At 54.4% G+C, this 13,915-nt stretch overlaps 2 protein-coding genes across 4 annotated transcripts in view; both read right to left on the bottom strand.

Annotated features, from left to right (window-relative positions):
- The window catches only part of HOXB3 (homeobox B3), a 54,987-nt gene that overhangs the window by 31,793 nt on the left and 9,279 nt on the right, over positions 1-13,915 (bottom strand). The window contains exon 1 of one of the 3 annotated variants that reach the window (XM_049858927.1): positions 695-982. The exons of the other annotated variants lie outside the window; for them this stretch is intronic. The gene's annotated coding sequence lies outside the window, so the exon portion shown is untranslated. Of the gene's footprint in view, positions 1-694; positions 983-13,915 lie in introns of those variants that run through there. 3 annotated transcript variants of the gene reach the window in all.
- HOXB5 (homeobox B5) lies at positions 9,750-12,261 on the bottom strand. The gene is made up of 2 exons (XM_049858935.1): positions 11,625-12,261; positions 9,750-10,959 (listed from the first exon to the last, which is right to left on the bottom strand). Exons 1-2 carry the CDS (start codon positions 12,184-12,186, stop codon positions 10,712-10,714), a joined length of 810 nt encoding a protein of 269 aa, XP_049714892.1. The 5' UTR covers positions 12,187-12,261; the 3' UTR covers positions 9,750-10,711.

The raw sequence follows: 13,915 nt of genomic DNA, 5'->3' as shown, positions 1-13,915 counted from the left end.
CTCTCGGAAACCCGTCAAACCCGTTGGCGTTTCGGAAGTTTGGGAGGGCCGCTGGGCTGGCTGCCGGGCCTCTCTGCGGCTCTACACTGCACAAGGGATGCGGCCTAGGTGCCTGGAGCACCCCAAGAGAGAGGAAAGCCGCTGCAGGGCTGGGGATGGCTGATCCTTGGGACAGAGCGGAGATTTTCTCCTCTGCTCGTTGGAAGCCACCACCTGCCCATTCCACCGAGGCGCCGCACCCTCTACCCTAGCCGAGTCCAGTCGCTAGGGATGTAGGACAGGGTTTATCAGCGACTCCCAAGTCAGGTTTCACGAGAGCAGAAGCCCCCCCCCCCCAGGAATACTAATATCAAGCGCATAACGACAAAAATAAAAGCAATCAAGGGCTCCGCGCGCAGGCGCGCGTTTCGAGCCACCTCCCCTGCGATCCTAGGTCGTTCAGCGGCTCCCCAGGCCGCCTTCTCCTGGCAGCTACAGGTTGCTAGCGTGACCTCTTGCTGCCCAGCCCCCGCGGCCGCCCCGGACGTGCCCTGCCTGCGCGAAATCATCCACCTTTTGTCGGCGGGGAGCGAGGGATGGAGCGAGGGAGGCCAACCGAAAGGCGGAGCCGAGGCGAGTCCCCAGCCGGCCCAGAGACCCGGCAGCCCGGCGGACGACAGGAAGGCCCCGACGCACAGCGGACAAGAGTACTCACCCGGCCGCTCCCCGCGCCCTCCCGGCCGCCGGCCCGCCCGCGGCCCCGCTCCGCAGCAGTGGAGCTCGCTCTTGTCCACTATTGTGTGTCCGGAAAACCAAACCGCAGCTGCGGGCGGAGGAGCCACCAGCCCTCTCGGAGGCCCAAACAAGACTTTTGGGGGGGGGTTGTTTTTGAAGCGCAAGTTTTCGTATTAATCTCATACTTTGGCAGTCTTTGTTAAACAGCTAGGCGCGTCACGAGGCTCTTGACCATTTTAATAATTTTTAGACGCCGTGACCTGCGGTTCACCCCTCTCCGGGCCCCCCCCCCTCCACGAGCAGGCAGTTACTATAATACGCTCGCGCGGTTCGCTTGGTCATATTGAATTTTGCGCAGGTCATTATTTGGGAGCAAAATGGCAGACCAGGAATTTGGTTCAGCTCATCCTCTCCAGCTAAACTTTTCCCCAGAACCCTCTTCTTCGCTTCACCCAATCCCCATCCTAAAAAAGTCCCATTCGGATAGGATTCTGCCGGCCCCGCCCCTGCTTTGATTTTCCATCATTCCTATATTTTTGTCAGTTCTGGTTGGGGCAAAAAGGGAGAGGGTGGGATTCCATGTGTGGGGGGGTCTTTTGTGGCCTAAGAAGGAGGCTGGCAGGGGGAGAAATGGAAATGCGTCCTCGCAGATCTGGGTCCCAGACAGCAGGCCAGAGAGAGAGCCCCTCTCCTTCACTCCTCCCCCTAAATGGTCACACTGGCAAGGCCTCACTGCTCACTCTATCCCCCAAGTGCCAGAGATACCCCCATTTCTGCGGAAACTTTGGAGGCTCCAGGACCCCAGGAATGACCCCTCTGCTTCATCGGATGGGAAGTTTTGTGCACAACCCAGCATGTTTGGAGAAGATGGAGAAAACCTTGAGAGAGGGGCTAGACTGCGGTGGTCAAAACTGGGAACTTGGTTTTCAGAGATTTTAATCTTCATTTAAAAACAAAACAATATCCTTCTTCTCCCCCTCTCCACGAAAAAAAAAAAAAAAAAAAAAACAGTTCTCATCTGTACATTAACTTCTTTTCCTGCCCCATCATCACCACATGGAAGACAAGAGCTAATCAAAGAGGCATTAAATATACCCAGAGATCTTCTTTGCATTGGTCTCTCTAGAATTAGAAGTGGGTGGATTGCCTACAATGCAATTCTGCCTTTTTCCACCTTCCAAGGGACGAGCAGAGGCAGATGAGGCAACTTTCCTTCCGCCTAGTTCAAATCTGGAGATTCAGTGCTCAAGCTCAGAGGTGGTATCCCCTTGTATGGGAAAGTCTGGAGGGAGCACCACAGGGCACCCAGCTTGGTTTGGGATCACAGAGGCCTCTTCTTCCTTATCTTGAGACCCCTCCAGTCCAGGACCTTGGGCTGCTCCAGTCTTTCCCACACAGCCCTAAATTGAGTCCATGTGAATTTGGTAACATTCTGTCCTGGAATGGAGGAAAACGAGACCAAGGGGGAACGGAAGGAGATAGATTTTCCAGCTTAGGCTTTGGCCTCCACCTCTTCTGGAACCCAGGAATTCCTCCCTGGTCTGACTCCCCAGAGGAACTCACCTGAGGACTGAGTAAAAATGGGGACCAGTTGGTTTGGTCAAAAACTGGGTTCAAATCTGATTTGAAATTTGGCATTAAACCTTTGTCTCTTCTGGTCATATTTCAAAAACCATCTTTATGAAAACTCTCAGGTTATGTGTTTTCAGGCAGGACAAACACCCACAGTGCACCTCCTACATTAAATGCTTGGAAGAGAATATGATGACATCTCATAATGTAACAGTCATTTAAAGACCCAAAATAGGCATATGCCCTGGTGTTACAATTACAGAGTCTCTCTAAGCATTTTGCTTATGAGCTAAGATTAATGCATGGATTCAAGGTTCATTTCAGGTCGCTGTTTCAACTCGAGGTAAAAAGATCTCCATGAGGCCATTCAGTATTTTTCCTTTGCATTTCTCCTCCCACCTCCAAATAGGAAGCAAGGAGCTCTCAGGATGAATATAGAAGCGGAGGTTTGGGAGAGAATTAACTAGCTAACCTTCTTTCTTTCTTTTTGCTAACCTTCTTTCTTTCTGCTAACCTTCTTTCTTTCTTTTTGCTAACCTTCTTTCAATATCCAAGTTCTTAAACCCGAAGGATTTCAAGAGAGGGATGGAAGTTTAGGAAGTCTCCAGTCCTTGTGCAGGGCTGTAGACTCCAGCTGCCTGGACCCAGCTTGGGGGTTAGGGTTCCCTGAACAATAAGCCTGACTTTGGAATTGGGGGGGCAGCTGTTTAGCCCCTTTAGGGCAAGAAGGGAGGGGCTGATGGTGGTGAGAATCAGGCCTTTACCTTGGAAGCCTTCTCTGGGCCCAGCCAATGTCCTGCAGGACGTGTGGGTAATTGACGTTCTTAAACGTGTGCAGCTGGGTTTAGGTTTTAATGAAATTTTATATGGTGACTCAAAGATTATCTTCGGGAGAAAACATTGCATGGAGCCTTCACCACGCCCAGGAGCTCTCTTTTGTGCACCTCACCACCACCAGCAGCGCTGTTTTTGGAGAAGGGTTTCTTCCTCAGTTTCTCCTCCCTGAGATGTCTGCCTCTTCCCGTCCCTAGTTCTGCTCCAACTTCTCCCAGCCCTTAAGCCTTCCTTACCTCGCACATCCCTCGCTCTCTCTTCTCTCTCCACACACAAAGCCCCCCCTCCCTCTCCCACTCCCCCTCGACGCCACCCGCCTCCGCGGCCGGCTCACGCACGCTGTAAACTTTTGACCCTCCAACTTTGCGACCCCTCTGGCAATAACACTGGCCTCACCGCCCAGGGTCTCATTCTGCAGCGCCTGCAGCAAAAACGCAAGCACAAAACGCATCCCCTGCCCCTCCCCCTCACCAACATCCCCACTCCGGCTCTCAAGCCTGGGGAAGAGAAATCTTTGATTATTAAATAACTCCTTGGAAAAAGACTCCTACGCCACTTCCCGTATTTTCACCGGTCTCTTTCTCTGGAGTGCCTGGAAGGGCTTTTAAAGACTTGTCCTCCTCCATTCTTGTCCCCTTGAGTGGGACTGAGGTTACTGGGCGAGGGGACCTATGGGAGCAATAGAATGGGCTAAACTTGAAGAAGGGTATTTTGGGGTGAAGAGTGGGGAGAGTTTGGACCAGGGGTTCTTTGGGAGAGCGAGGCCCACTGTCTCCATGGGACTGGGGGAATGGGAGAGCGCAGAGCCCAGGCAGCTTGAGGCCGAGCGGGGCCCGGGACCACCGTGCGTGGCCACTCGCTGGCGCCTCAGAGGCCCCAGCCTGGCTGTGAACTTGGTCTAAGGCGGACTCTACTGGCAGCTCGAGGGCGTTACAGCCTCTGCCTTGGCCAGCGCGGCGACTGCACTGGCGACCCGCTGCGCTTTCGGTTTCCCTTCCGCCCAAATGTCGCTTCCCAGGCCCCCCACCTCTCACTGGGAAGGTTTCATTTCTCCTTCCCTAGGGGGCTTTGGGAGTCAAGAAACAGAAAAGAGCGAAGTAGAGAGAAGGGAACAAGACTGCAAAAGTCCGGTACATAGGGATTATCCTCCGTCATGCCTCCAAACCCTCAAGGGGAAAGGCCCCCATACCCTTGGACTTTTCCTCCACGTCTCCCCTAAATGTTTCTTCGGGACGTTACCCTCCCTTGCCCCTCTTCCATCTGACCTGAGTCCTATCTTGGCTAGGCAAGCAGGCCTGGGGCCTGTGAGGTACCTTTCCTCCCTAGACGCATTCATCCCTACCCCAAATAGCTCCAAGGTCAGGTATAGCCGCAACCAACACAGCCGCTGCTCTCTGAGGCCGCAGCCAGGGCAGGAGCTGCAGCACTCAGCCCGAATGCACTCGGAGAGCAAGGCCGGAGCACGGCCGGTTGGGCAGCCTGGGAGCTGTTTCCATAGGGCGGAAGCTAGAGGATGCTGCAGAGGGAGAATGAGAGAGAAAGAGGGAAAGCAGTTTCCTTTCCAGTAGGAAATTTACGGAGAGAAGAGACACTACAGAAGACGCCTAAACCATACAGAAAAGGTGCAAGGAGGAAAAGAAGGATTAAAACTTGGGAAGGAGGTGAGAGTCGGGGTCCACCGGGTCCTGAATTTCCCGAAGTCCAAAGTCCAGTCCACTGCAGTTCTCAAATCCCCCACTTCTGCTTACAGCCCGCAATTCAGGTCTCAAGTGAATTCGACAAAAGGAAAAAACGAAAAATCCGCTTAAACCTATCTTCACGCCCCCTCCCCCGGAGCGGCGGCGGTGCGGCCAGCGGCGCGTAATGTATGCGGCAGCGGCTCGGAGAGCCCCACGTAGGCCAACGCTCCGGCCCCGTCTGCTGACCTCTGCGTGATCCCGGACTCTATGAATTATTGATGAGATATGAGCGTTGATTTCCCCTTTCAGGATGCAAACTCCATTATATTGTTAAAATGGCGATTTAATCGTTGAGAATAGCTTTGGTGTGGGTATTTTCCCCCAACTCATTTGAGCCTCCTTCCTTTTCATTTAACTCTCTTAATTAAATCCTTTAACAGATTTTAATCACTTTTTGGAGGGAGGGGTAGGAGGAAGAGGAAGGCCATAATACCATCACTATCGCCACCAACAAATGGGACACTAAAATAAAACAAACCCGAAAATTATCAAGAGCATCTACCTTTGTGAAGTTGGAAGGAACGTGGCTAGGGAGGTTAACCCCTCTAGAAAAGTCTTCTGGTAACACCCACCAGAGACAGATCATCAGAGGGCTGGGGAAACCCAACTCTGGCAGGCCGGAGTCGGCAGCGGCCTCCAGGAACTGGGTGGGCAGGTGTTTCATTCCACCCTGAGACTTGTGTGTGATGTCCACTGTGGAGAGGAAGTCACACCTACCCCTGCTGAGAAGTCCAGGGACTTCGAGCTTGGGGAAGGTCACAGGTTTCTTGTTGGGAGCAACTCTCCAATCTGGGCCCCAGGGGCCCTTATGGAGAAATGTCCATTCTCCTTAAGGGGTCCCTATTTCTCCCCTCCCCCCTTTCCAAACAGCTCAGTTTCCAGGCGGGTGTCTTGGTTAATTAATACGGATGGGTACCAGCACTGCAGTAATCGATATTTCCTGCTGTGGGCAGATCCTAGCCTCCAAATCTGATTGCTCTGATACACTCCAAAAATGGGGTGAGGTAATGAGGGGATCCTTCCCAAAAAGAGGGAAGTGTGTTCTTGTAGCCCTTTTGTCCTAAGCTGGCCGGGTTGACCCCCAAGCTGGGGAGTCCATGCAGGCAGGAGCCTCTCCTTCTCTGCCTCAGAAGGGACAGAGTTTGGGGAATCATCCAGACCCCAGAGATAAAGAAACCAGGCGAGGAGAGGCACTTTCTCTTGGATCCCCGTATCCTGCCCCACCAGCCTGTAGTGAATAGGTTCTTGCAGCCAAGGAAGGGTTAAGTGTCCCCGCAGCAGTTACGGAGAGGAAGCTGATGAAATATGGGCACTCGGAACTCCAGGCCCGGCTGGCTTTCCTGTTTACACTTCTTTATACTTCCTCCCACCCCGCTGCCGTGGAGAAACAAAACATAACCAAATAAAACAAAACCAAAAAAAATCAAAATCAAATTGTCTACCAAGTGACGGTCAGGCTGGCCTTGGAAAGAAATGAGAAACTGCAGCCTAAATCTCCCTCTACCGCCTCCTCAGCCCTGCCCCAGGTTGAGGGTACACCCAGGATCAGCGTAAGAATTTGGCCAGAGGGTGTAGGGATAAGTAGAGGGGCATCCCTGATGTTGGGAGCAGAGTCCTCCAGAGCATAGAGCAGCTTTCTGGAGAGAGAAAGTCTCGGAGATGGTGGGAGGAGAGGGCTGGGATCTGGGGTACAGGAAAGAATGCGATCGCACCGTAGACCTCTTCACACCACTTATCCCCTCCCTCAATGCTTCCTTGTTGGGATTCAAGGAGAATAGTTGCCCTGAGAGAGTGGAAGAAGAAAGCCCAGCTGGGGCATCTTCCCTGGGATCTGCTTGGAGCGGCGGGAGGAGATCGTCCAAGGGTTTGTTTGGCCTCTCTGGTGCCTCCCTGGCGGAAACGGGCACCCCCGCCCTAGCTTCTCTTGGATATTCCGGGAAATCTGTCCAGATATGCCCAGCAGATGTCCCTGGGCCGTCCGGCCACACACTGTTTATCAAAGTTTGCAGAACTGACATGGCAGGAGGCAAAAAAAAGAAAGAAATAACTTCAGGGACAGGCCTGGTGGTCTGAGATTTTGGGCCCCTGGGAAGGCTCTGAGAGGGAGGAGCATTAAAGCAAGGCCTGGGGCACAGTAGGAATGGGGTTCCTCTGGAGGTCCCAGATTGTGTTCTGCCCCTGTGACTTTCAGTCTGCCCCTCACTCCACTCCTTTTCCTCGTCCAGAGTGGATGTCTTTGAAAGGTTTATTAGTATCTTAAATGGTGGTTGGGGTCCACTGGGAGCTGACAGCAGTCTCCCAATGGATCCCCACCATTCACAAGTGAGGAGATGTGTCTTAAGAGTAGAGCTAGGACCCCAAGCTCTCTGCCCTCTCCTTATGCTCTCAGAGCCTGTGAAATGTTTCTGTAAAACAGATTTGAGCAGAGACTAGAAAGCAGCTGGAGGAGAGAGAGGCCAGGGAGAGAAACGAGGGACAGAGTCCGAATGCCCCTTAACGGCAAACAGGGGGAGTCCTCCCCTTTGTCCCAAAGGTCAGATGCCCCTCAAGATACTACACGTGCAATCCCAGGGATTATCTGTGGAAGCTGGTGAGCGGAATGGAAAGATGGCAGACTGGCGGGAGCAAGAGTAACGGGGATGGTCGACTCCATGGGTCTTAAAATTGGGACATCGACTCAATGAGGAAGAGGCCTCTGGCTTTTAGAAGAGTGACTTTTACTTAGAAAATAGCAGGCTCCTTCAGAATCAAATCCTGAAGTCCCTCTGGTTGGTGGTGCCACAAAACAAAGAACCTTTGAGATTCTGATGGGGAGAGAAGAGGAGAGGGAAAAGGAGCATCTTTCCAATTTTGTCTCCCAGCTCCTATGTTTCTTTTTTCCTCCCAACAGTCATCATCTATGTTCCTGAGCAATTTTTATTTATAAAGGGGTTGCCAGGGGTCTACCTAAATCCTAACTCCGCTAGGCAAGGGAAGAAGCTCTCCCCTTCCCTCCACTCCTAGCCAGATATCAGGTTTTAGACTGGAGGGGATTGCCCCCTGTGTCCGCCCGGCACTCTGACCTTGGGACCCTATTTAGAACCAAGCCGAAGGGTCAGCTTGGAATCAACAGGCTTAAGTTGTGTGCACAAGCGCTGTGCTCCCCATCCTGGGAGACTCAGATAAGGCCATAGAGAACTGGAAGGGACCCTTTCATGGGATGTGAGCATCTGAAAGCCTGAAGGTGCCTTCAGTGCAAGGCAGACCACAGCAGTCTCCCTTCCCAGTGCGTTTTCTCAGCTCAGATGTATCCACATAAAAGTGCCCAGCGGCGCGCCCCACACACCCCTGACAAATGAATGTCATAAAGTTTCTTTCCTGGGGGTGGGGAGATGTCTGTCTGAAGATATCCAGCAGCGAAGTGGCCCCCCCACAAGGGGCCCTGCTCTCAGCAGCACACACCCCTCCTTCTTGCCACCCTAAATTTCCAAGATACTGAAGAAATAAGGCTCTCACGCGGCCCCCTTTTCTGCACACAGAGTCAAACATTCTTGCAAATAAAACCAGGTACCCCCGACGGATCACTAGAACCTTGTTCAACTGAGTCACCGCACTTCAAACACCCAGCTTCTCAGAACTGGGTACGGAAAAAAGGTGAAATTCCTCCCTCTCCGCATCTACTATCACCCCACAGCCCTGCCAGAAGCAAGATTTCCTTTCCCTAGCCCCAAGCCCCAAACTGCAAAGGGAGAAAGCGAAAGCTGGAAGCGACTTACTTCGGGGAGTGCTGGGCCTGGCTGCTGCCGCCTCTCGGGCTGCTGTAGGCAGGGAGAGCGCTCACCTACCTCTGCCCCCTTCCCCACCACAGCTAGCAGTTAAAGTGTCACTTAACATTCTGGAGAATGTGAAATATACCGCACGGTGTCAACTCCCCAAAACCATAAAACTAACTTTATGGACCTCACGTGACTTTCTCGAGCCAGTGAGGGGTATCTGTCTGACTTCTCGGCGATTTTTACGATCTAACTTCGAGATAAAACCCCTATCCATTTGACATCTAAATGTCATAGCGACTTTTGGGATAGTTTGCTATCGACAAAGGGGGACAAAGTCAAGGGGTGAGGGGGAAGGAGGGCCCAGTGGAGCCTCCACAACCCTCCACGGCCTCCTGACCGGCTCCCCCTCCCCCCAGGTCCTGTAAGAAGTTGGGCCAAGCTGGAGGGGATTGACCACCGGGTAAGTGTCCAGACTTGACTCTTGTGCTCAGGGTGGAGGCTGACTTGGACAGAGAAGGACTGGGCCCTCATCCTGGGCCAGTCCAACTGGAGTGGGGACCAAGGGTCTTCCAGGAGGGACCCAACTCCTAATCAAGAGGGAAGGTCAGTTGGGCCTCTGGAAAGAGGGAGCCCTTGAGAAATGTCGAAAAGTCTGAGGATGAGAGAAAGCCTTTGAAATCAAGCAGATTTTGTTGTTCTTGTTTTGCCTTACTGGATGGCAGAGCTGAGGGGGGTGGATTTGGAGCAGGGAGCAGGGGGGCTGGGCAGGCCTCTACCACTCCCAAAAGGCCAGGAGCCTCCTGCTCAGGGCTTAGGCCCAAACTACTTCCCCTGAAGAGGTTTCCAGAGGCTTTCCTGGTCGGCTGGTGGAAGGCCCAGATGGGGCCCAGAGGCAGCCTCTCCTCTGCCCCAGCCCCAGGTGGGGTTTCTCCCAGACCTGGAAACCTGTCCCCTGGCCCAAGCACTGCTGACCAAGACAGGGACTTAGGTGGCTGAGAGGGGCTGCTGGTGAGCACCCTGCTTTCCCTTCCCTACACTCCAGATCTACCGAGAATGGTCCAGGGTGTGCCTGGCAATGGCAGAGGCAGGCAGGCCCCCAGAGAAAAGACGAGTGGAAGGGCAGTAGAGTGGGGGAAACATTTATTTGACTTCAGGGAAAGCTACAAACAAATACCAAAAGCGAATCACTGAGACAGGCCCGGCAAAGACAGATTTCACACATAGCACAGCATCCACTCACTCTCTACAAATGGTCTTGGAAGCGAAATGGGTAGGGGGGAGGGGATGGATCTGACCCAGTCTATCCCCCTATTTACAAGCTTTGGGCCCTGTAAGCCAGACCCGTAGATACACAGAAACACACAAGACATTTTACACTGAGGGTTATTTTTGTTTCCATTCACTCCCAGATGAGGCCTGGTGGGGCCTACTCAGGCAGCAGGAACTTAAATGTTGCTATTTTCCTTTTCTTTTCTCAGCATCACCCTTTTGGTCCTCCCTGACCCCTTCCCACTCCAGGACCAAGCCACTGTGAGACTTGGGCCTGGGAAGTGGGGAGAGAGGAGGAAGAGGAGGGAGAAAAGACACACAACCATCACACAATCATGGACTCCATCTACTCCGAGGCCAGCTCAGCTGGGCCCGGCATTGCGGCACTACCCCGCCTCGACTGCTTCCCCTTTGAGAAGTTTCCAGCTGAAACTCAAAATACAGCCACCATTCCTTTATAAATAAGTTAGAACACAGATGGGGAGGGGAAAGTTCACATTAAACATGCGAGTTCTTTTTTCCTGGGGGAAGGAGTGCAACCACAGACACGAACATTGAGAAACACTGGCGCATTTGGGGTGAGCGGGGAGGTGTAAGGAGCATGGAGGGAAAATAATTATTATTATCATTATTATTAACAATAATAACAAGATTAACCAGTCCAGGAGAGAGGGAGACACAGGAAGACCTAAGACCAAACGAAAACTCGTAACGCAGAGCTGGGGCAGCAGACTCCTTGGAACCGGTCCCCAGCCAGCGGCAGCAGCGCGGGGAAGCTCGAGGGGCCGGGGCGGGGGCAGCGCGACTCTTCGGCCGCCCGGGGGCTCCTCAGGGCTGGAAGGCGCTGCCGGCCGTCGCTAGGCTCATACTTTTCAGTTTGTTGTCTTTCTTCCACTTCATGCGTCGGTTCTGGAACCAAATCTTAATCTGGCGCTCGGACAGGCAGAGCGCGTGGGCGATCTCGATACGCCGCCGCCGGGTCAGGTAGCGATTGAAGTGGAACTCTTTCTCCAGCTCCAGGGTCTGGTAGCGGGTGTACGCAGTCCGGGCCCTTTTCCCGTCCGGCCCGGTCATATCTAGAGCAGACAGAGTAGAGCCGCGAGGCAATGTTATTCCGGTTAAGGGAGGGGACACTGGGTGGGAGGGGGGCGGGGAGCAGGACCCAGGCGTCCGGGGCACCCAGATCACTGCAGCTCCAATCCTCCCCAGCCCAGATGCCCCGCATCCAGACTCGCTTTCTGCACCCCCTTCTCTTGCAGCCCCCACTTCTGCCAGCAGCGGAGGCGCCCGGCTTTGTCTCTTGCTCCCTCCCTGTGCCTCACCCTTCACTGGGCTCAGGCGGCCGCTCACCGCCCCGGGAGGGTGGCGAGCGGCTGCACTTCTGCCCTGGAACGCTCGTTTGCCTGTTCACCCCTCCGTTGCTAGCGGCACTCTCAAAATTTTGGGGATAAGGAGGACCCTTCCCCAAATGACATAAATCCCATCTTTCAGCCTAAAGCTAGTACGGCTGGGCGAATAAAATCCAAGCCGAAGCTGGAACAAATTAGTAAAAATACACCATTCTTGCAGCTAAAGACCTCCTCTGGCTCTCTCCCCGGAGCTGTGAGGACCCACGTAAGGACCTCTCCCCTCTGGAAAAAACAAATCTGTATTTGAGGAAAAGCCAAGCTGTCCTCACCTCCCCCTCTCCAAAGGCAGGGAAGGAAAGCCGAGAAGACAAAAAAGAGAGAGCGAGAATTACCATGGCTGATGTGAAGCTTCCTCATCCAAGGGAATATCTGCGGAGTCTGCCCCTCGGGCGCGGCTGTGGCGGGGGCCATGGGCTCCGGCTGTGCCCGAGCTAAGCTCGGGCTGCTTAGCTGGCTCGCCGCTTCCTCAGGCTCCGAGGACGCGCTGGCCTCGTCTATTTCGGTGAAATTGGCGCTGGAGCTGGCCGGGGTCGCCTGGTCGGACGGGGACGAAGCAGAGGGCTTGGCGCCGTGGCTGTCGCCGTTGGAGCAGGGCAGGGACTCGGGCGAGGACAGGGAACAGCTCGACGCCGCTTGCCTGAAGCGGGGCTCCTGGGCGGGCGAAGGGAAGGCGCGCGAGCTCTCGCCCACCGCCCCAAAGTGGCTGGAGGAGGCCGAGGAGCGGTTGACGCTGAGGTCCATCCCATTGTAATTGTAGCCGTAAGAGCCGGTGTGCATGGCAGCGGGATCCCTGTAAGAGCCGCTCAGAGAGCTGCCACTGCCATAATTTAGCAACTGATAGTCCGGGCCATTTGGATAACGCCCCGAGAAGGAGTTTACAAAGTACGAGCTCATTTGGGTGATTTTGGAGGGCTTGATTTGTGGATCGTGGTCGTTATAACCCTGTGCTTCACGATTTATGATGTATTAATGAATTATAGCGATGCACTGTACTTCGTTTTGCTATGTATGCGGCCAAATATGGGGGGGGGCCTGGAAGGGGGATGGGGGGGCGTTAGGGAATCACGTGCTTTTGTTGACCAGTCGTAAATTCTCGCTGATGACCTCAAGAGGTAATTCATGCTCTATGGTTACAAATAATGACGATCTGAGAATCGTTAGGGCCGATTCAATGCGAGCCTCCGAGAGAGGCAGAAAGAGAAGGGGGAGAAACCAGGAGAAGGCTGGCAGTGGCCTCTGAGCAGAGCGCGCCACCTCCCGGCGATCGGCGGGAGCGCGGGCCGCAAACCACCATGGCGGCGGAGGCCGCCTCCCTCCTGGCTCCCTGCAATCGCCTAGAGAAAGAAACCCCTGGCCGAGGTTGACCTGCAGGGTTGAGCGTTTTAGAGAAGGTCCCCGGCTGAAACTTTTACTCAAATTCTTGGGGATGGGGGTTGGTCTTTCTATTTGGTGTCCTTCCTCCTGTTCTTATTATTAAAAAAACAAAAAACAACACCACTCTGGATGAGATCATCAAAGACTGAGTAGCTTTTCCCTTACTCGGACGTTCCGAGTCTCCAAGTTGGGGGGTGAAAGCTGGTAGTGGTGGGCCACAGGACTGGAAGGTGTGTGTGAAAACCAATTATTGCAACGGGTTGTCCGCGCGAGCTCGGGCCTGCGCGCTTCCTGGAGGGGCTGCGGTGGCCATCCCCAGAGCCCAAGCCGAGCCGGAGTGACTGGACCAGAGGCTCCGAAGGAGCATTCACCTCCTCTGGGCCCTTTGGAAGTTTGGAATCCTCTTGCTGACCTCCCTGTCCTTAGCCCAGGCCCTCGGAGTGACAGAGCAGGACAGGGACCCAGGAGGTCGAGCGCCGAGGGGTGCTAAGTGGCCTAGTGAAGGAAGACGGAGGTGGCAACGGCGGCGACAGCTGGGATTTAGGGAAAACCACGTGTCTGAGAGTTTGGGGTCAAGGCGGGCCCCTTCACCTCCTGGCCAGATGCCTGCTATTGCTGTCGGAGGCCTCACTCGAGGCCCCTTGCTCGGTGACTGGGCAGTTTCAGAGTTTGCCAGGCGGCCCACCGCCTTCGCCGGAAGAGGTTCCGAGGACAGGCGGCGCCTTGCTGAGCACATTGGGCGGCCAGAGACCGCCACAGCTGGGCCCCTTCTGCTGGGGCCGCTATTTTCTTTAAAAATAAAAAAAAAAAGGAGAGAAAGGGAGGAGGAAGAAAGGAAAACAGTATCGGCTGCTCGCTGCTTGGGTGAGGGTGAGGATCGGGGTGGGAGAAAAGGGGCAGTTTGGATTGAGGGGATGAGACCAACGCCCCCATCACCTGGCCCCCTGCCTTTAGGTCTAGGCAGAACAAGAGAAAACCGTGCCCTCCGCTCCACGCCAGCCGGCGGCTTTAGATTTCCCTACTTGTCGCTGAGCTCCTACTTGGGGCGCCTGGAGCCTTCACCTGAGGGCCCGGGGATACACGGTGGCTCTGACTCAGTCTCCAGAGCCACAGGCCGGGAGCCGAGGGCCAAGGCCTCCGGAGGCCAGGCCATGTGGGCGGGCCAAAGGCCAGGGGCCTCCGCAAGCGTGAATGAGGATAGAAAAGCGCTGCAGAGGCGCAGAGAACCACCGACTCGGTTTCTGCAGGA

Source organism: Elephas maximus, chromosome 19, assembly GCF_024166365.1.
Source record: "Elephas maximus indicus isolate mEleMax1 chromosome 19, mEleMax1 primary haplotype, whole genome shotgun sequence".
Taxonomy (NCBI): Eukaryota; Metazoa; Chordata; class Mammalia; order Proboscidea; family Elephantidae; genus Elephas; species Elephas maximus.
Note: the sequence above shows the minus strand (reverse complement) of the source record. Positions and strands in the feature narration are given on the sequence as shown.